The 17,796-nt window shown below is 49.4% G+C and overlaps 6 protein-coding genes across 6 annotated transcripts; 4 read left to right on the plus strand and 2 right to left on the minus strand.

Moving 5' to 3' along the window:
• Positions 1-1,510: 1,510 nt before the first annotated feature.
• On the minus strand, positions 1,511-2,138 carry GGI43DRAFT_116536 (uncharacterized protein). The gene has a single exon (XM_083198989.1). It carries the CDS (start codon positions 1,964-1,966, stop codon positions 1,619-1,621), a length of 348 nt encoding a protein of 115 aa, XP_083058319.1. The 5' UTR covers positions 1,967-2,138; the 3' UTR covers positions 1,511-1,618.
• A 1,675-nt stretch (positions 2,139-3,813) lies between these two features.
• On the plus strand, positions 3,814-4,588 carry GGI43DRAFT_116735 (uncharacterized protein). Its single transcript, XM_083198992.1, has 2 exons — positions 3,814-3,867; positions 3,945-4,588. Exons 1-2 carry the CDS (start codon positions 3,855-3,857, stop codon positions 4,439-4,441), a joined length of 510 nt encoding a protein of 169 aa, XP_083058320.1. The 5' UTR covers positions 3,814-3,854; the 3' UTR covers positions 4,442-4,588.
• Positions 4,589-7,082: 2,494 nt separating this feature from the next.
• Positions 7,083-10,204, plus strand: GGI43DRAFT_116690 (Zn(II)2Cys6 transcription factor). Its single transcript, XM_083198991.1, has 5 exons — positions 7,083-7,633; positions 7,693-7,720; positions 7,788-8,539; positions 8,603-9,402; positions 9,556-10,204. The coding sequence occupies exons 1-5, from the start codon at positions 7,319-7,321 to the stop codon at positions 9,767-9,769; spliced, it is 2,109 nt and encodes a 702-aa protein (XP_083058321.1). The 5' UTR covers positions 7,083-7,318; the 3' UTR covers positions 9,770-10,204.
• Positions 10,205-10,374: 170 nt separating this feature from the next.
• GGI43DRAFT_411025 (Mob1/phocein) lies at positions 10,375-12,397 on the minus strand. Its single transcript, XM_083206673.1, has 2 exons — positions 12,066-12,397; positions 10,375-11,983 (listed from the first exon to the last, which is right to left on the minus strand). Exons 1-2 carry the CDS (start codon positions 12,279-12,281, stop codon positions 10,640-10,642), a joined length of 1,560 nt encoding a protein of 519 aa, XP_083058322.1. The 5' UTR covers positions 12,282-12,397; the 3' UTR covers positions 10,375-10,639.
• Positions 12,398-12,576: 179 nt separating this feature from the next.
• On the plus strand, positions 12,577-14,459 carry GGI43DRAFT_411026 (CobW/HypB/UreG, nucleotide-binding domain-containing protein). The gene is made up of 6 exons (XM_083206674.1): positions 12,577-12,856; positions 12,920-13,003; positions 13,075-13,086; positions 13,159-13,255; positions 13,310-13,808; positions 13,865-14,459. Exons 1-6 carry the CDS (start codon positions 12,751-12,753, stop codon positions 14,186-14,188), a joined length of 1,122 nt encoding a protein of 373 aa, XP_083058323.1. The 5' UTR covers positions 12,577-12,750; the 3' UTR covers positions 14,189-14,459.
• A 24-nt stretch (positions 14,460-14,483) lies between these two features.
• GGI43DRAFT_411034 (NOT2/NOT3/NOT5 family protein) lies at positions 14,484-17,621 on the plus strand. Its single transcript, XM_083206675.1, has 8 exons — positions 14,484-14,645; positions 15,048-15,143; positions 15,255-15,399; positions 15,746-16,194; positions 16,269-16,608; positions 16,683-16,892; positions 16,949-17,090; positions 17,163-17,621. The coding sequence occupies exons 1-8, from the start codon at positions 14,633-14,635 to the stop codon at positions 17,229-17,231; spliced, it is 1,464 nt and encodes a 487-aa protein (XP_083058324.1). The 5' UTR covers positions 14,484-14,632; the 3' UTR covers positions 17,232-17,621.
• The last annotated feature ends 175 nt before the right edge of the window (positions 17,622-17,796 follow it).

Consider the following 17,796-nt stretch of genomic DNA (forward strand, 5'->3'; position numbering starts at 1 on the left):
GGAAACTAGTCCGTTGCTAGCAGGGCGCCGTTGAAGCTTTTCTTCGTCTTCGGAGAATAGCGCGAGCGTAGCGCCTTATGGACCTTATGGGGAACCGGGGATGTGAGCTTGCAGCGGCCGGCATTGACCTTCACATCAACGTGTCCTGAAGGGTCAATCTGAAATACTTACAGTATAGTACTGTAAACTGGGCCACCAATGGAACTAGCGGGTAAATTTTTTTTTTTTTTTTTTTTTTTTTTTTGCCATCATACAAGTAACTGAACGTGAACCTTGACTCTCCGATGATGTGGTGCGCTGCCCCCGGCATTGTGACATATGACCCGGGGATCTTGTTGGCTGGCATTGGTTCCGTCTCTGCCAGCCTAGCCACCGTCTTCTCAATTCCGCACTGGTACCAGGCACTAACGGATATTTGTCCTATACGTGCAAATAGGTAGGCCAGTGGATAGTGTTGATTAAAAGTGGGCGAGCCTCGGTGCCTTTGTAGACGCATGCGCCAGAGTCCTGGTTTACAGCAGCAGCAGCAGGAGAAATTAGACGCCGTCAAGCTGAGGCACGGGCCAGAGCGAGGACAAGACGCTCAAGTATGGAAATGGCCGAGAGCGATAGAGCTTGCGACACGCATGAGTCTAATTTCTGCTAGAAGAACACTAGCTGGTCGCCGGTAATGAAGCAAATAATGCTTTCCACGGACAAAGTGAGGCTGAAGAAAATGAGCTGCTGGATTTCTTATTCCCGTATTTATGAGCACTATAGGGGGGGGTAAAGATGGCTTTCTCTTAGTCTGTGCACGACTCGAGTATAATGCAGGAAAGAAAGGCAAGGGAAAAGCAAGTGCACAAGCAAGCCCACTATCGACGTACTTGGAGAGGCCTGAATTTCTCCGCAATAGCACCCCATATGAATGTCCTCATTGCTGTAGCCTGGCATTAGTACGTTGTGGAATTTCGTAGTGTTAGGCTAGAACAGCATGACTAAATCCTGGCAGGACGCGGTTGGATGATGCGGCTGGACGTACTCAGCACTCCGCTGGCGAATTCCGGATATTGTGAAATGGCGCCAACATCAAGTAGTCGTCTGAAATGTTTTTCTGACGCTTGGAATATAATGTTGGTCACGTAGGAGAGAAGCTGCACGTAATTAGATCAACCTCCTGGCAAAGAAGCATATCTGCAAAAGGCACGAGGTCATCTGCTCCAATCGAAACCTTAAGTGCCGGCAGTTGGAATTAGATTCATAGCTGCCATGCGACTCTCTAGCGAAAAACTTGTCCTGCGCTGACACTTAATTCGATGTACTTTGAATTGTGTGTCGTAGAAGTTTGGCTGAATGGACGAATTGTGGTTGGTCCCTTGGTCCCTATCCGTACGAAGTACCTTGGCTTCTGCAAGGCCAGCCATCCCTCAGCAAGGAAAATATGCCCATGTGCGCGCTTATCTGCCCGGCCAGAGGATGGAGTAATTGGCATGTATATCATGTTTGTACAGCACAGTACAGTCCTTGCAGCGCAAAGAGTTGGGTTCCTCGCCCTACCGCGATGAACTCTGAATGGTACGAGGATTTTAGAGTTATTATTCCTCAACGACTTGAACCGAGACGCCACCGTCAGCGAACGTCAAGTCAATGTGCATTTTCTTCTTTCTTTTTTTTTTCTTTTTTTTTTTTTTTTTTTCTTTCGCTCCAAGTCTCGGGCCATGTTTGGCTGTTCTAGCTGATGTAACCTCGCTGGAGATTGAAAAGCTTCGAATGATAAACTAGGGACCAAGCAGCTCGTGGTGTCCCTTTGGTCGCAGCCAGCTGCGGCATCCTTGTTCCCTGGCGTTGCTGCAGGCTGATCCAAACTGCGTAAGTGGGCTTCTAGCTGCTCTGCAGAGGTACTGGAGGATCCTTTCCCGGAAATCAAAGCCTGCAGAGGTGGCGCCGAGCTAGTACATACCCGTCGAAGCTCCTCTTGGAGACCCATCCGCCCATCACAGTTCGCGTTGTCCTGAATGCCCTGGATGCACTTTGTCCCCCTTCTAGAACCCTGGCAGCCGGCCTGGAGGTTTTAAAGTCTAATACTACTAGCCTCCGTACTAGTGCTAGTACTGGGAGTAGCCCGGCCACTCCACACCAGCCTTAGACGTGATATTCATTCAGCGCCACGCGGCAGCGCAGGGAAATATGTATAGCAGGTATAATTGTTTGTTGTTGTTGCTGCTGGTGTTTGTGTTTGTGTTTGCGTTTGTGTTGGTGTTGTTGAAGTTTTGAAGGAACAGGATTTCGAATCACGCTTCTAAGATACGTGTTGAAATAATTTCGTCTTCTTCAAGCTGAGGAAATACCAAAGTGCCTAGGATTGATTGCGCTGGTACGGTATGATTGGTATGGTATGGCGGAGCAGTATTCGAAATGAGGAATTGGTGTACCGTAAATGCTCAATGCAGGGTACGGGCTTTGGCCAATACTAATTTGCTTGTGAGGCATTATTTAGCAGTACATGCAAATTTACCAATTGCAGGCTTTGTATATTAAGAGACATGGACTGGTTCCCTGTGCCGTAAAGTGCTGGTAAATTTGATCGAGTCCTGTACGGAGCTGTCTAGATATGCGGTTAGCTCTGCGAGAAAGTCGGAAAAGCCAAGAGGCCAGGGCATTGGCTAAGATAGATGATAGCCCGACATGGCAATCGGCGCATGAATTACTTGTGCGTAGGGCGAGTGCTCAGCGCTTGTGGTTCTGTTAGATTCGAATTATGCGCTCTCAAAGACAAAATGCCTATTTCATCTGGTATAACTAGATGCATACGGAGTATTAGTATTGAAATAAGAGTGTATTCCGGATGTAGAATTATGCCAGGGCCTTGCTCTTGGCTCGCGCCAAGCCAAAACCGCTGTACCCATGCTTCTTCCGTGCCGCTCCCGCGCTGCCGACGTATCGCGGCTCGAGAGGAAATGCTACCATCACCTACAAACGTACAAGTAGACAGGAGCACAGCGGCCTTGCTGGCCTGTGCCCGATGAGTGCGGCTGTAGGTACAGGTGAAAAGGTAGCATTGAATACCTCGTAGTTGTAGCTCGTGCTCCATACCTGTTGTGTCGGCGAAAAAGGATTGGAGAATTGGGGGTCACTGCGGATCAGGTCGACTCCCTATCCTTGCAACTGGCCCGGGGAAAGGGCCCAACCAAGCGCGCAGCATCCAGCCCACTCGCACCGCGTCGCTCAATAGGTTGAAAGCGCCAGCTTAGCTGCATCACGGGCCTGGCGATTCATGCTTCTCGCTGCAAGCCCATCTGTGCGCGGCTTCTTCTGGGACTCTGATGGTCTGTGCTCTGCTGCTTTGTGGTGTGCTGCAAATTGCGTGGCGCCGTTGGACCCTGTTGCCAGCAAGGGTCCACTTGCTGTTCTCTTTCTCACCGTGGAAGGCAAATGTCAATCTTGGGATGCTAGGCTTGTGACTGAGGGATGCATAGACTGGACGGATTGGATGGCAGTGTGACGGCCGTAGTTTTGCGTTCGTTGATCAAAGATGGAGTACAGTCTTGATTGTATTGGACAAGAAGGAAAAAAGGAATCAAAAAGGAGTTGTCCGCGTAAGACGGCCGTATTACATAAGCCGTGACAGCGAAGAGCACGGAGGAAGGAGCAGCTCAAGTGACTGATTGAGGAAAGGAAGGAGCGACTAAGGCTGTAGGTAAGGTACGAAATACCACCCAGCCGGCCAGGTAGGGCCAGGTAGCTGCAGAAGTTAGTGCCGAGCGCCCATGTCGAGCCACGAAACGCGGAATCTTCAAGCTCTTAATCCGCGCCTGCGCATCGAGACTTGAGCTAGTAGCGCCTGTGCCTTATTAGGGCCAGCCGCTAGCAGCTCCATGCTGCTGCTGGGTTAGTACGTCGTGGTTGTACCTGGTGCTGCAACCTGGCAGCGCTGCGCAGGCCTGCTGCTAACTGCTAATCGCCAGGTGGCCGTTTTGAGCGCCATCATGGCTTCAATCCATCATATCAAAGGCGCCCAAAGCCAAATTCTGGACTGCGCCTCAAAGAGACTTTCGCACCGTACGGAGCACACTTGGTCGGGCCGGAGGCTACGACCCCACGCTACCAGACCGGTCCAAGCCCCGACAGCTACTCCGAAAGTGGCTGGACGGCGACAAGACGCGGGTCGCCGTGCAAAGCTTTGCAGCTAGCTGTGAAGCTACCTGGCCAAATGGATCGCGGATCGCCCAATGGCTTCTCCCACGGTACGCTTCGGTGCTGTTGGTACGGTGCAATATATGCTATCGCCGACCTGTTTGGCAAGGGGGCGGCGATAGGAAGAGTATTAGTAGCAGTAGCAACGGAGAGCACTCGATTTCCCAGCTGCGCTTGTCCCGGCAAGCTGCGGCTCAGAGAGGAAAGCATTGAACGGGCAGAGAACATGAAAACGAGGCATTCGTTTCCTCAGCCATTGGCAACATAGGACCGTGTGAAATGGCTGAGGATCGTTGAGCAGACCACAGTGTGTATTTGCCTTCACCCCCCCAGCCATAGCAGTCCTAGGCCCACGAGCCTCTCCGCCACCCCAAATATGATATGTGCAGGCCGCGACGTACCGACCACTACAGATGTACTCGTACATGAGTGTGTTCCAAATGGAGAGGGCGCTGCTGAGGATTTCCGGTACCATCTACTATGAGCATGACTCTTGTGCCGGCCCTCGATTCTGATTCATGGCCTCTTGGCTTCTACTAAGGACACTGCACTCGCAACACCATGGGAGGCTGGAGGCGCACAGTATATACTGGTGCTGCTGGGACATTCGCGCTCGCCTTCTCGAGGATCAGAGGGGGAAGCCTCCATCTAGTACATAGTAGTGTTGGACTGGCAGAGCTAGGAGGCCGGAGGTTGGCGTGGGGTGCTCCAAACCCGCTGTGCATCAACCCTGGCCTCTGCTCCCCGTCATTTTGCTAGGCTGGTCGCCGCGACCCGGGCTGCTCAGGCCTTGTGGATGCTTTTTTTAGAGGCTCGATTTTGGTTCTACGAGCATTCATACGTGCGGTTTACGAGGGGGTAGGGAGGAGCTTTGAAGCCTTGGCTTTGTTCGCTGGGTCTTGCTTGACGCCTGCTGCCACCCCCCAAAAGGTTATTTGCTGTCTATGAAGTGGCACCACTAGCATCATCGAATACGCTTCTCGGCCCTGACTACTACCTAGTACTTGCCAGCTTGTTTTGGAACGTTGTACCAAAGAATGGGAGAGCAGGTGCGTCGTATCGAGCGCAATGCTTGCTTGCTCTATCTCCAAAGTACCGCCGTGACATGCTGATTACCCAAAAAGGAACAATCTCCCGGCCTCTTGCAAAAGGCTCTCTCCCTAAATTGAGCTGAATATATACTGGAAGCAGCATATTTTTTGTAAATGCTTAAGCCAACGCCTGGAAAAAAAAAAAGATTCTCCAGACCTGGGTCTAGACTGCCGCCGCGGTGCGAGTAGCTTATGCTTCTTTGTCACCCCATCCAATACCTTATCACCTTCAGATCCAGCCCGCCACCAGCAACCGCCAGCGGCACCACCACTACTACCCTCGATCATTGATGTGCTGAAGCCCTAGCCGCAGTTTTCCTCTGCTCTACAAGCAGGCTTGTTCACGGTTGGATCGCCCTGACTGAGGGTGCTTGTTGATAGATTCGCATCCTAGCTGGAGCTATACACCTGGTAGGACCCATGTGTATTGCCGCCCAGGGGGGGCCTCTAACCGTCTTTCTCTCCTGCCCCGCGCCTTTCCCTCCGTTGCTAGAGCTTCATCATTCTCCTTGCCCAGTTCCCAATTTTCACTCCCCTTGCGGGATACTCCATCGACAACGGAGTGCCCTGTGGGAATGCGCTGGGCCAGTTCCCACCAGCCGTCTCCGCTGTGGACCAGGCACTTGATTCCCTTTCGGAAGCCAGAAGCTCAAATAGTATCGACCGAGCATTGATGCAGGTGATTAGTTTGATTGATCCTCTCTCAAAGATCTAATCTTGTTGAATTCAAATTCTCCGGCTTCAATCTCTATTGCAAGCCTAAGCGCCGTCAGATCGTCTTGCCTCGAGGGACCGGGGAGAAAAGGGGGTAATCTGCATTACAGACGCTGTATTTACCACGAGGAGATCCGCAGCAAGCATCTCCATAAGTTTGTCAATGGTACTACTACTGTCTCCATGGCCAAGAGAGTTTCGATACGGTAGCCACTTCTGGAGTCTTCTCACCAAACGCGATTTCCTGTTCATAATTCTCTCTTCTCCCACTGACCGGCTCTGCCTGGGGGCTGCCGAGCTGCAGCTACCTTCGCAGTCCTTACCGTCTACGTGTTAAAGCACATGATACGTCCTCGTCGTGCAGCCATTCATCTATTCCCAAGCAGCACCTGCGCGTCCATATTGGACCGGCACCGGCTCCTCCCCGCTGCGTGGGCCGTACATACCACGTCGTATCTGCTGCGCCAGCACTACCTTTGCTGCTCTCCAGCTGTTGCTGCTGCATACGCCGCCTGACTGCTGCAGCCAACAGGGACCGATCTGGCGAGACGCAGTGACAAACCGATATTTCGGGGCTGACAAGTTGTGCATAATATATGATTGCTACTGTATGCCCGCGGACTCCTCACTGCATCTACCACTCACTGCCCGAAGAGTCACGATTTCGGCATCTATCTCCGCATCCCCCTTGGACAACAAGCAAAGAAGCGCTGCCAACCGAACCCGAAGGCTGAGCCTACTACAACCTATCACCGCAGCTATATTACGCCTGGCCTTTACTCTTATTAGCAAGCGCTGTTCAGACTTGTTCAGAAGTCGGAGCTGCGCAGTGGTGCCTTCTCGTCGTTCCTCTTGTCTAGCTGTTTAACTATCTAATTCTCCCCTTGCGCGGCTTTCTTCAACCTCTCGGACCGATATTATTTACCCTACCCCCGTCATCTTTGTCCTCAATCTTTCTTTCTGGAGCTTATATCAACGACTTTTATCTAAACATTGGAGCTGTTCTCTCGATCGGAGAATATCAACGAATCGCCATACAATCCTCCTGGCGACACCTCAACGCTACCTCGATAACTCGAAACTCCTTTCTTTTGTCACTTTCCTTTCTGCCTAAGAAATAATTCGACTGTGGTGTCTTTGCGAGCAGGTTTCGGCAGCAGACCCCCTTGTAACTTTCGCATTGTTTGGCTTTCGATGCGACAAGCTCGACTTTTATATTCTTTGAATTATCCGCTGAGCATGCGAAAAGTTGAAGACTTGCTATCCATCTTCAGCAAACTCTCAACGGCGTACCCGCTAGACACTATTGGATACCTCGAATTTCCTACATAACTGTCATCATGGGTGATTACTACCGCCAATTTCTTTCTACAATGACGGGAGGGGAAGGCTATCTGCCTACGAGCCCCGACGAACTGAACCCAGGCCTCATGCACGGAGGTGTGCTGCCTATGTCGACCCCGCCAATACCTTCGCCGTATCCCTCTAATATCGAATATTTCGCTGCGTATGCAGAGCCTTCTATCGTCAATGTTCCTAAAGCGGGCAAAAGCCGGCGACGATCGACTGCAAACCAAGGCGGCGGAAATCCGGACCAAGTGAAGCATCGGAGGACGCGTTCCGGCTGTTATACATGTCGAAGCCGCCGAGTGAAGGTATGTCAAATCGCAAAACTCTGCAAAGCTAATTCAATAATGTGACTGATACCACACAGTGTGACGAGACCCGGCCGATATGTGACCGTAAGCCATGAGCCACAAAAGATGGAAGACTTGATTTTCCTTAGCTCGTTATACTAATAGTTGGCAGGTTGCAGGAAAGGAAACCGAGAATGTGCTTATCCTGAACCACCAGGAACAAAAGGTAATTTTGGCCGCTCTGCTATCAAGTCAAAAGACGGTTCATCTATTCAGTGTATAAGCCCCACATCTTCTAACGAGGGAGAAGAAGACGATACAGAGCAAGAAGCAAGGCTTGAGACCATTCCTGACGATGACGAACCCGATGGATTGCTGCGTCGAGAATCAATGTCTGTCTTGCCACAAGTCCGAAGAGCAAGTGCAGTATCTCTTAATATCGCCCCAGGGAGCGGCCGCCAGACTTCCGAAACGCCATCACAGGACGGTACTAAGAGCGTTTCACCCTCAAACTCAAATTCTACTGTAACGACGGGAAGTTTGACGCTGGCTGGACATTCGGGACAGGAAGCGACGTTGCCGACGAGCAGGGCTGCAGACCAGACACACTTACCGCCAGATTTTCAGAATTACCTCCAGTTCTTTAAAAAGAATATGACGAACTACCATTACGGCTTGGCGGTTGATGAAGACGACTTTTTCAATTCTGAGCTACCCAATGTTGCGGTACAGTTTGAGCCGTTGCTCAACGCGTTGGTTGGATTCGCCGCGTATCACGTCACTCTGCAAAATCCAAATGGGAAACTTCAAGATTTTCTCCAATATTATAATAGAAGCGTAACGCAGCTGCTAAGGCTTTTGAAAAGAACAGAGGCGCACAATGTCCATGTGCTGTTAACAATACTGCAGCTCGCTACAATCGAGGTAGGTTGTGAATATTGGAGGGGAGTAAATAATCATGATTCATGCCGTTAACGTATGTTTTAGGAGTATCTGGGCGACTGGGTGAATCTGATGGGGCACCAGAAAGCTGCTTTTGAAATTCTCACCCGCATTTATACTCCACAGACGGCGATGCAATCCTCTATAGGTCGAATGTGCCTCAGCTGGTACGCTCGATTTGATAATATTGTTGCCCTGATGGGTAGATTCCCCACGGAAATTCCCCGCGAGTGGTTTACCACCATGGTTGCGTTTTATCAAAGCCAGATGGCATCAAATCCCACCGAATTACGCTGGAAGATTGAAGATCGGTCCGCTCGTCTGCGTCTTATCTCTTACGATATGTCTACGTTGTATGCCCGTGCAAGTCGACAACAAATCGAGCCAACGGATTACGCATACGAGCACCAATTTTTGACTGCACAGCTTGAAGAATGGAAAGGGAGCTGGGATCCTGCTCTATGCGACCAAAAATACCTTGTTACTGATTTTCCTTGGCGGCGTCCCTTGGATCCTAACGACATCGTCGACCCGTACCGCCCAGGACTGCTCTATGACCATCCATTATTCAACAACACCATTATTACGATGGAATGGCATAGCATCATTATAATGCATAAAAGCCAGTCGCCCAATATGTCCCCAGAACAGCTGTTCGCGGAATTAGGGGGGCATGCGTTTACAGTGTGCGAGCTTTTCGAGTGTATGGAGCATTGGCCGGAGCTGCCGGCGGGAACGTTAATCGCGATGCAGCCATGTCTTGCAATCGCAGGCCTTTTCTTGCCGCACCAACCGAATCACAATATGTGGCTGCGGCAGAAATTTGCGATTTTGGAGGCTCAGGGGTATGTATATCTGACCTATCAACGCTGTTTTATCATCCATAATTCAGTTGGAACTCTCCCGTCTCGTCTTCTCTTCCCTTATTCTCTCATCCCGTTCCCTTCTTCTTTCTTATTGTTTTGAAATCAACGTTATTCTAATTTTGAGTGATTCAGACACATCAACCCCGTTACTCGCCGTACGAAGATGGCGGAGATCTTTGGAGACCCGTCTTGTGCCCATTGGTGGCTACCAAACGATCAAGGCTTTACGCCAATCCTTCAAAGTATACGAAGTTTCGCAGACGAACGAAACGCCAGGGCGGTGAATGCGCAGCAGGTGAATCTCCGCGAAGTGAAACACCTCTTCGACAAACTTATCCTTGAATGACGGACGAGAATTAAATACGATAATTTTTTTAAACAAAGAGGGCCCCATAGATTTGGAAACATTGGCTTCAGCATGAAATTAATGAAAATGGCGGGTTGATCGATATTACGGACCGTTTGGGCGCACGAAAATCATATTGGGGAGCACGTCTCCTGGTTCTTGACTTTTTTTCACCCCTCAGCACCCATTGATAGCCGAGACCTATTGATATTGGAGAGATGCATTAATAATTTATTTTCATGAAAGAGTCTGGAAGCGGATGAACGAACTTCGCTACAAATAATTAGACGCTTGATTTCGAGTTTCCGGGGAGTAGCGAAATAGGAGGCACTCGAGCTATGAATGGTTATGTACCGAAGGGACTTGAGATTTTATTCGACTCAAGAATATTTTGTCCCTGCCTGATATGGAGACACAATAAATGGGCAAGACACCAGCCTCTTCTGGATCACAGTACATGGTAATGGATTTTTGGAGGCTTGGAAGACTCGGCGCTGTTAGAAAATGACTGTTATTTGGGAGGGGTCTTTTGTGGCAAGGATCAATTATCGGTGGTGACACCGTTCACATGGATACACTTAGATAGAGTCCGGTATACTCTGCACAGTATAATACAATTTCTTTCTTTGTTTGCTTCATTTATGTATTAAGTGCTCGCTGGCGTATTGCTTTATTTGCCAGTTCTGCTGCCATAAAACGTGCTTGTTTTTCATGACTTGACGCTATACAAGTGTTTAATGCTTTCTTACTTTTCGTCATAAAGATTCGGGGGTAAAAGTTTAGCCATTAGGTAGGGCTTGATAGGGACGATTAGTTCTTAAGAGTTAATGATATCTCCTTTCAATCATCCAAAACAAAGTAAGAGGAGCGCTATTTCTCCTCATGCTGAGCACTTTCTTCTTTTACCGCTTCTACATCCCCTTCCGCTGCGGGTTCAGGTGCGGTCTCTTCTTTAATAGTTTCTTCAGTTGGTGAGCTTTTCTCCTCTGTGGCGGTTTCGGTGGGAGTCTCAGATGTGTGTGATTCTTCGCTTAAAATGGGGATTTCGCCCTCTGTTTGTCCTTCACTTGATGCTTCAGCTGTTGTCTCTTCCGTCTTCTCTTCTTCCTTAGGTTCTTCAACGATGTGGTGATCAGAAGTATCAATGACGCTGGTAACATCGTCGTCTATGATCTCCACAATGCTTTCTGATACCCCCGATGTTTGTTGGCCGGCATCGGACAGGTTAAATACTGCAGTGCCCGCCTCATCTTGGCTAGGCTCTGAGGACAGCGAGAAGAGGAGAGGAGGCGGCGGGCCGGCGATTACTGATTGCTCGACAATGACGGGAACTTCAGCGGCCTCAGATTCCTCCTCTACGAGATCAGGCCCCGCTAGGTGCATACTCCTCAATCTTCGAGACACTCCGTCGGCGTCTTCTTCTTCCGCTTCCATGACGGTTGTTACAGAGCTTCCAGTGGATGGGCTGCTCCTGATGTGTCTGCGTGTGTTTGTGCGATTGACACCCCCGTGCAGGCCATCATCATCGCCTTCATTTGCTCCGGTCTGCGAAGCTGAGGGCTTCAAGATTTGAGGTGGCTGCGCTCTGTTTACGTCGAACTCAGGGTGGGCTTCAAGGCCCTCTGCTTCGGGTGGCAGTTTGTAATTCTCAGCTGGCAGCAGGTCGTACAGGTCACACACAGTCTTGAAGAAGACATAGAGGCCGGTTTGTCCTTCAACGGCCCAGAAAACGCTGCGGTGCTGGAACCAGGCATGCGCGAAGATGCGATGCAGCCTGCGGAAGACATTGACCAAGCTCTTGACGCCGACATTCTTGCTATGAACGTCGTTGACCACGACGAAGCGGCTTGGGAAGATCTTCTGGTCTGAAACGACGTTAGCGGCCCAGTCGAGGGTGTGGCAGCAGTAATCTATGGCACAGCAGCTCTTAGGTTGCTCGTGTACGGCACAGAGAAACTGCCATTCGGAGGCGCGCATCTCGGGGCAGGTGTTGGCGCTGCATGGCGGGCTATCGAAGAGAAAGCCGACTATGAGGGAGTTGCACTGCGAGATGAGGAAGCGGCAGAGCTCGTAGAGCCAGAGGGTGCGATCGATGCCTTGCGGAGGCTGGGCGAGCTGGAGGGCCGAGGCGCGAGTAAGCGGCTGAGTGCCAGATGCGGTGCTGTGGTAGTGCAGAGCGGCAAGGTGTTCTTGTAGCTGAAACGGCGAGTCTAGCTGATCGCGCGATCAAGATTTCATGTTAGTCTTTGGGTGTCTTGTGTCTCGTGCTTTTTCTCGTCTTTCTATTGCGCCATACCTCGCTCAGTGGCACCAATGGAGGGCCAACAGCCATGTCTGAAGATTTGGTTCCCGGGTGTATCCTCCTGGAAGAATTGGCGTCTATATGCGACTGTTCCATCTCGGTCGTCGCCAGAGTCGCCGCGGGGCCACCTGATGGGGAATTTGGCCCTATCTGGATTTCTGCTGGCGGCGGCGGGCTGGGCAGACGAGGGGAGCTTGGCGCCAGAGACATGATGTAGGAGGTCGGCCGTAGCTCTCTGATATCGAGAACGTCGAGGCTAAAGGGAGGGTGAGGGAGAAGAAAGAAGGAAAAGGGGGGTGCGATATCAAGTAGTGTCGCGATGTCTGTTGACAGCCTGGCTGGCGACCAATTGGGAATGGATTTGAGCTCGGAGCTACGCCATATGGGTTAGTTGCATAATCCTCTGGCGAGCTATGTAGATGCATATGGACTCGTCTCAGTTGGATAAAGGGTTATTTAGCGGGGTGCATCCTCTTTTAGCGGCGAATACATCATTGTGCATGTAGTTGCTTTGGCAGAGCCTTATGTAACCGAGCCTATTACTACTACCTCTGACCATTGATGATATTCAGCTCTAGGGATTGTTACTTCGTTTATAGATACTACTGAGCGCTCTTGTGATTTTCTTTCTTTCTTGTTATATACCTCTGTTACCCTCCCGTTACTTGCGTCAAGCATAATGAATTTTGACGACGATGCCCCTCCGGAGCTGGTTGAGGTTAGTGGTGGGATTCAAGACTCTGGAGAGGGAGTTAGTGTAAAAGTACCTATTACCATCGTGACAGGTGAGATTATGAAAGGTGCAGGCGAAACTACGTATATGTACTCATAGCTAATAGAATAAACAGGATATCTCGGAGCTGGAAAGACGACGCTATTAAACTACATACTTACGGCCCAACATGGAAAAAAGATTGCCGTTATCATGAATGGTAAGCAGCACTTCTGACTTTCATATTCCACATATACATATATATTCAGACTAACAAATTATGATGAATAGAATTTGGAGATTGTATGTACTCACTGATGAAATTCCCTTATGTTATGACGCATCTTCTTTTCTAACAGTGGATCATCTCTATAGCTGTGGACATTGAAAAGTCTCTCACAGTTAGCCAGGGCGACAATAGAGTAGAAGAGTGGCTTGAAGTGGGAAATGGCTGCTTATGTTGCTCTGTCAAGTATACCACCTCCACTACGACTTTATTCTCATTACAGGTACTAACACTGCACAGGGATACTGGTGTAAATGCCATCGAATCACTGATGGAAAAGAAAGGAGCTTTCGACTACATTCTGCTTGAAACAACTGGATTGGCAGATCCTGGTAATATCGCACCTCTTTTCTGGGTAGATGATGGCCTTGGCAGCACAATATATCTCGATGGAGTGGTGACTCTGGTGGATGCCAAAAATATCTTATACAGCCTTGACGACACGAAGGGTAAAATTGAGGATCATAACGAACATGACCACCACGGCCCTTTGATGACAACAGCTCACGTGCAGATTTCGCACGCCGATGTCATTGTTCTTAACAAAGCGGATCTAGTCAGCGAAGATGAGCTGAGGATAGTCAGGGAACGGATTGAGTCTATCAATGGAGCTGCGCGAATACACGTGACGCAGAGGAGCGAAGTGCCTGAGCTCGAGGGATTCTTGCTAGACCTTCATGCTTACGACCAATTTAATGTGGAAGAAGCTAAGAGCAAAGGCCATAGCCATCTGGATCCGGTGAGTACCAGGGGCAAAAAAAAGATATAGGGAAAAACAGCTAACTAAAAAATTAGACGATATCGACTGTTTCTATACCGGTGCCGGCTCTTCACCCCGAGCAGCTGGCAGATGTTGATCGATGGCTACGGGCTGTTCTCTGGGACCATAAGCTTCTAGGTACAGAAAACGCTGTGGAATTTGAGATTCATCGGTCGAAAGGCCGTCTTGTGTTTAAAAACGGCGATGTAAAGTTACTACAAGGCGTTAGAGAAATATTCGAGATCATGGATGCCCCGAATGGTGCTGAAATTTCATCAACAGAGGGCAAGATCATCCTAATTGGTAGAGGGGTGCAGGGCATAGATTTTGAGTCGAATTTTAGACAGACGATCAGTTAGAAGAGTATTGAGAGATTAGGCTATATTTAACATTTTTCCAAATTTATTGTACAATATACATCATATCGAACTGGTCAGCTACTCAAAATAATTCTTTCGCTAAAAGGGTTATCCATCATATTTACGAAACCGGCGAGGTTAAAATAGAATTGTAGCCGCCTGTACTCTGCACTCATCATGTAATCAGCTAGCCTCGTAGTCTGCCACCTGATCTGATTGGCTGCCGAGTCAGATTCGGCGCGGACCCACTTGAATCCGGCCAGCATGCTCCGCGCCAGAGCCCAGCCTTCCTGGACGACACCAGATAAAAAAGATTCAAGACCACGATAGACAATCGGGACGATAAGGGATCGCCGAATTGGGCTTCGATACACGATCCAAATATATACGCGACTCCATATCGGCAGTGTCATACCCCGGTAGCCTGCGCAACCACGAGCAATCATGAATCGACCAGGTAGGACATGTCCAGATGTCTCCCCCTCGACAACTTCGGCTCCAGAAGGGCCTTTGTTCCCAGCCCATTAGCCAGCGACGTGCGATCGGTTCGATGGATGGGCGATAGGGCTATTGTCGAAGCATATTTCCTATACGTTAAAGAGTCGGGACATAGTGTTTCATATATCTCGTCTTGCTGCCCAGCCCGCCGTTGCAGAAACGAATAGACTCAGCCGTCGTCGTCAATACCCCACCTACAACAGACTGTTGAAGATGCCACAGGCGAGCTCTGATTTGAATATGGCTTCTGAAGAGAGGCCTTGCTCTGTTGGGTCCTGGGAAGCGGACGAGAATCTTGAAATGTCGATATCGCAGTGGACTTGAAAACAGATGCTAATGACATGTGCTTTTTCACCCACAGGAGCGGTGCCCCAGACGTTACGGGGGATGCCCGGCGGCTTTGGAAGCCAGCAACAACCACAACAAGGCCGATCAGTGTCGACTCGATTACCAAATGGTAAATTAGGTACTTTACTTGTGTATTGAAGCGGGCGGGATATGGGTTTAAAGGAGAAGCTATTTCTAGGTTCAAAAGCCAAGTGCTAACAGCTGGCGTGATACGATATAGCGAACAACGCCTCAGGCTGGGCGTTTAATGCAGCTGTTCCGATGGGAGGCGGCGCCTTTCAGAATCAGGCCCGCCAGCTGGGAGGAAACGTTAGTTTTGCGCAGAGCTTGAGCGGGTCATCACCTGCAACGCCACTCGACTTGTCGTACGTTCCTTTCCATTCACTTCTGTCAAAATTTCCTTTCGCTATACCACTTCACTACGCTCGCGATCCCTTGACTGCTTTCTATCATCTTCAACATCAACATCATCATGAATCACCAGGCAGAGAAGAAACACAAACTAGTCAAAATTAAAATCGGAGAATCGCATTCGAACATGGGACCCGGGTCGCATTCCTTCCCTGGCTTGGCCTACTCTGCCGTTCTTAAGGGACAAGCGAACCCAAGTTCTTCCAAGTCGACTCTGCGCCGTCCTTTTCCCACTGAATTTATTCCACAGAGTGCCCAGGGGCACAATATCTCACAAAATCCACTGACTGACATGCACAGGGAATTCCCATCGCTTTCGAACAACTCTCAACTCCCCAGTACAACCCAAGGGTCGATGTGGTCTACGGCAGGCTCAAGAAATATCGGCGGACCTATTCAGCGAAATCAGCCGACACAAGGATCCTCCCAGCAAGGTGGACAGGATGATCTCTTCGGCCCCCCGTCCTCGCGGATGCAGCCAAATCAGGGGCCATTCCGGTTTGGAACCCAACCTTCCCAGGTTCAGCCAAACAGCGTCGACGACTTTCCTCCGTTAAATCGGACATCCAACGGAGAAATAGGCTCAGAGCGTGGTGGCAGCGTCATGTCTTCTATTGGATTCGGACCGCAAAACCCTGGCTCCTCAGGGCCAATGCAGAGCAGTGGGGGGAATGGTTTGCTGAATGCTCTAACGGCAACAAGCCGGGCAAGCGATGTACGATCACCGCCCGCTATTGGTACACCAAACGGTAAGAAGACGTCTACATTCTTCCTCTTATTTTATATACACATTTAGCTAGAGCCTCATCCTAACAAAACGCAGGCCCTGGTCGACAGCAACAGCAGCCGCAGCAGCAGCAGCAACTTGATGGCAAACAGAAGTTTCGAGAAGATGGCTCGGGTAAGGCATCAGAGGTAGCTTCACCAACTGCTGAAGGACGTGGATCTCTTGGTGTGATTGGAAGCGAAGGCCCGAACGGAAGATTGGCCGAACGCAAGGATAGCCAAACAACGGATGTTGTAGATCCCTTGGCAGGAATGGCAGCCGTTGATAAATGGGGTATCAAAGGTTTACGAACACTAATGAACAACTATCCGGACTATCACGCTATGATCATAGGGATGGATCCTAGTTCGATCGGTCTTGATCTATCTTCACCAGAGTGAGTAACCCGAATAATAAAAGTCAAAACTTGCAATGTGTGGGGGTAAAATGGCTAATTTGTTTTAACTTTAGTCTGATATCAACCCAAATGTACTCAGTACTGGATGAAACCCCCCCAAAGCCGACAGTAAACACCAACAAGTTCCGATTACCCGACTGCTACAGCGTAACAAATGTGCAGCCGATAGAAACCAAGATACAGAGTTTCAACGAAGAAACGCTGTTTTGGATCTTTTATAGCTGTCCCTTGGATGCCAAGCAACAGATGGCTGCAGTAGAGCTGTAAGTAGAAAGGAGAGCACTTATTTCAATCAATACGTACAACTAACACGAACAAGGCATTCTAGAAACTGGAGGTGGCATAAGAAGCTGCAGGTTTGGTTAACCAAGGACGAGCACATGACTCCTCAAATCCTAAGTCCCAACCACGAGCGAGGATACTACATTGTATGGGATACCGCCACATGGCGAAAGGATCGGGTAAGTCAACGTCGAACACACCGAACGCTATAATATCTTCAGAAGCTGACTGTTTGCGTTTCCATGACTTAGAGAGAGTTTACGCTACACTATGGAGACCTGGATACCTCTTTAGGACAGCCGCCGCCAGCGTTGTCATAAAGAATTATTGAATGAATGAGGGGGCTGTCTCCTCTTGTTTTGCCCAAGGAAGGCTTGCTTGCTTGCTGATTAGGGACGCGAAAGCTTGGTCGAGCTGCTTAATCGTTTTGGTGTTTCAGCCATTAGGACAAGGATCGAGGAATTATTATTGCTTTTATAGGAATGGGTTCGGTTACATGACGGTCCTGGAATGCAGAGTCGGTTTTCAAAGGCAGGCCTAGATTATTAGCTTGCGATGGTTAACATGGGTTGCATTATGATTCAATGAGAAAAGGCTGGCAGGAAAATACGTTCTGCCGGCTGATATATCCTTGATTATGAGCTCGTATATGCTGCGTCTGTGTGCGGATGTGCCCCATTGAACTTATAAGTCAGTGTGACTTATTCAGGTCCTAATAGTATTAGCATCTTCGGGTGCGTAATAGAAATGTACTACAGTTTAAGTATTGCTGATTGAAAAGATTCTTTATAGAATTTTACTTTTCGCTTTTATCTATTCGCAATCTTCGCCTTTTAAACTTCTGAGCATCTTGTCGCGTGAGAAGGTTCCTGATTTTGTATGAGA

The sequence above is a fragment of the Trichoderma evansii genome (assembly GCF_050947405.1).
Source record: "Trichoderma evansii strain SZMC 28006 chromosome Unknown GGI43scaffold_17, whole genome shotgun sequence".
NCBI classification, from domain to species: Eukaryota; Fungi; Ascomycota; class Sordariomycetes; order Hypocreales; family Hypocreaceae; genus Trichoderma; species Trichoderma evansii.

Bases quoted from the DNA above. Each gene is read 5' to 3' on its own strand.
- GGI43DRAFT_116536 (XM_083198989.1), bottom strand. From the start codon at position 1,966: ATGGGTCTCCAAGAGGAGCTTCGACGGGTATGTACTAGCTCGGCGCCA.
- GGI43DRAFT_116690 (XM_083198991.1), top strand. From the start codon at position 7,319: ATGGGTGATTACTACCGCCAATTTCTTTCTACAATGACGGGAGGGGAA. The intron at 7,634-7,692 runs GTATGTCAAATC...GATACCACACAG, and splicing joins GTCGAAGCCGCCGAGTGAAG to TGTGACGAGACCCGGCCGAT. The intron at 8,540-8,602 runs GTAGGTTGTGAA...CGTATGTTTTAG, and splicing joins TGCAGCTCGCTACAATCGAG to GAGTATCTGGGCGACTGGGT.
- GGI43DRAFT_411025 (XM_083206673.1), bottom strand. From the start codon at position 12,281: ATGTCTCTGGCGCCAAGCTCCCCTCGTCTGCCCAGCCCGCCGCCGCCA. The intron at 11,984-12,065 runs GTATGGCGCAAT...TCGCGCGATCAG, and splicing joins CATTGGTGCCACTGAGCGAG to CTAGACTCGCCGTTTCAGCT.
- GGI43DRAFT_411026 (XM_083206674.1), top strand. From the start codon at position 12,751: ATGAATTTTGACGACGATGCCCCTCCGGAGCTGGTTGAGGTTAGTGGT. The intron at 12,857-12,919 runs GTGAGATTATGA...TAGAATAAACAG, and splicing joins ACCTATTACCATCGTGACAG to GATATCTCGGAGCTGGAAAG. The intron at 13,809-13,864 runs GTGAGTACCAGG...CTAAAAAATTAG, and splicing joins GCCATAGCCATCTGGATCCG to ACGATATCGACTGTTTCTAT.
- GGI43DRAFT_411034 (XM_083206675.1), top strand. The intron at 15,144-15,254 runs GTAAATTAGGTA...GATACGATATAG, and splicing joins GTCGACTCGATTACCAAATG to CGAACAACGCCTCAGGCTGG. The intron at 16,893-16,948 runs GTAAGTAGAAAG...AACACGAACAAG, and splicing joins CAGATGGCTGCAGTAGAGCT to GCATTCTAGAAACTGGAGGT.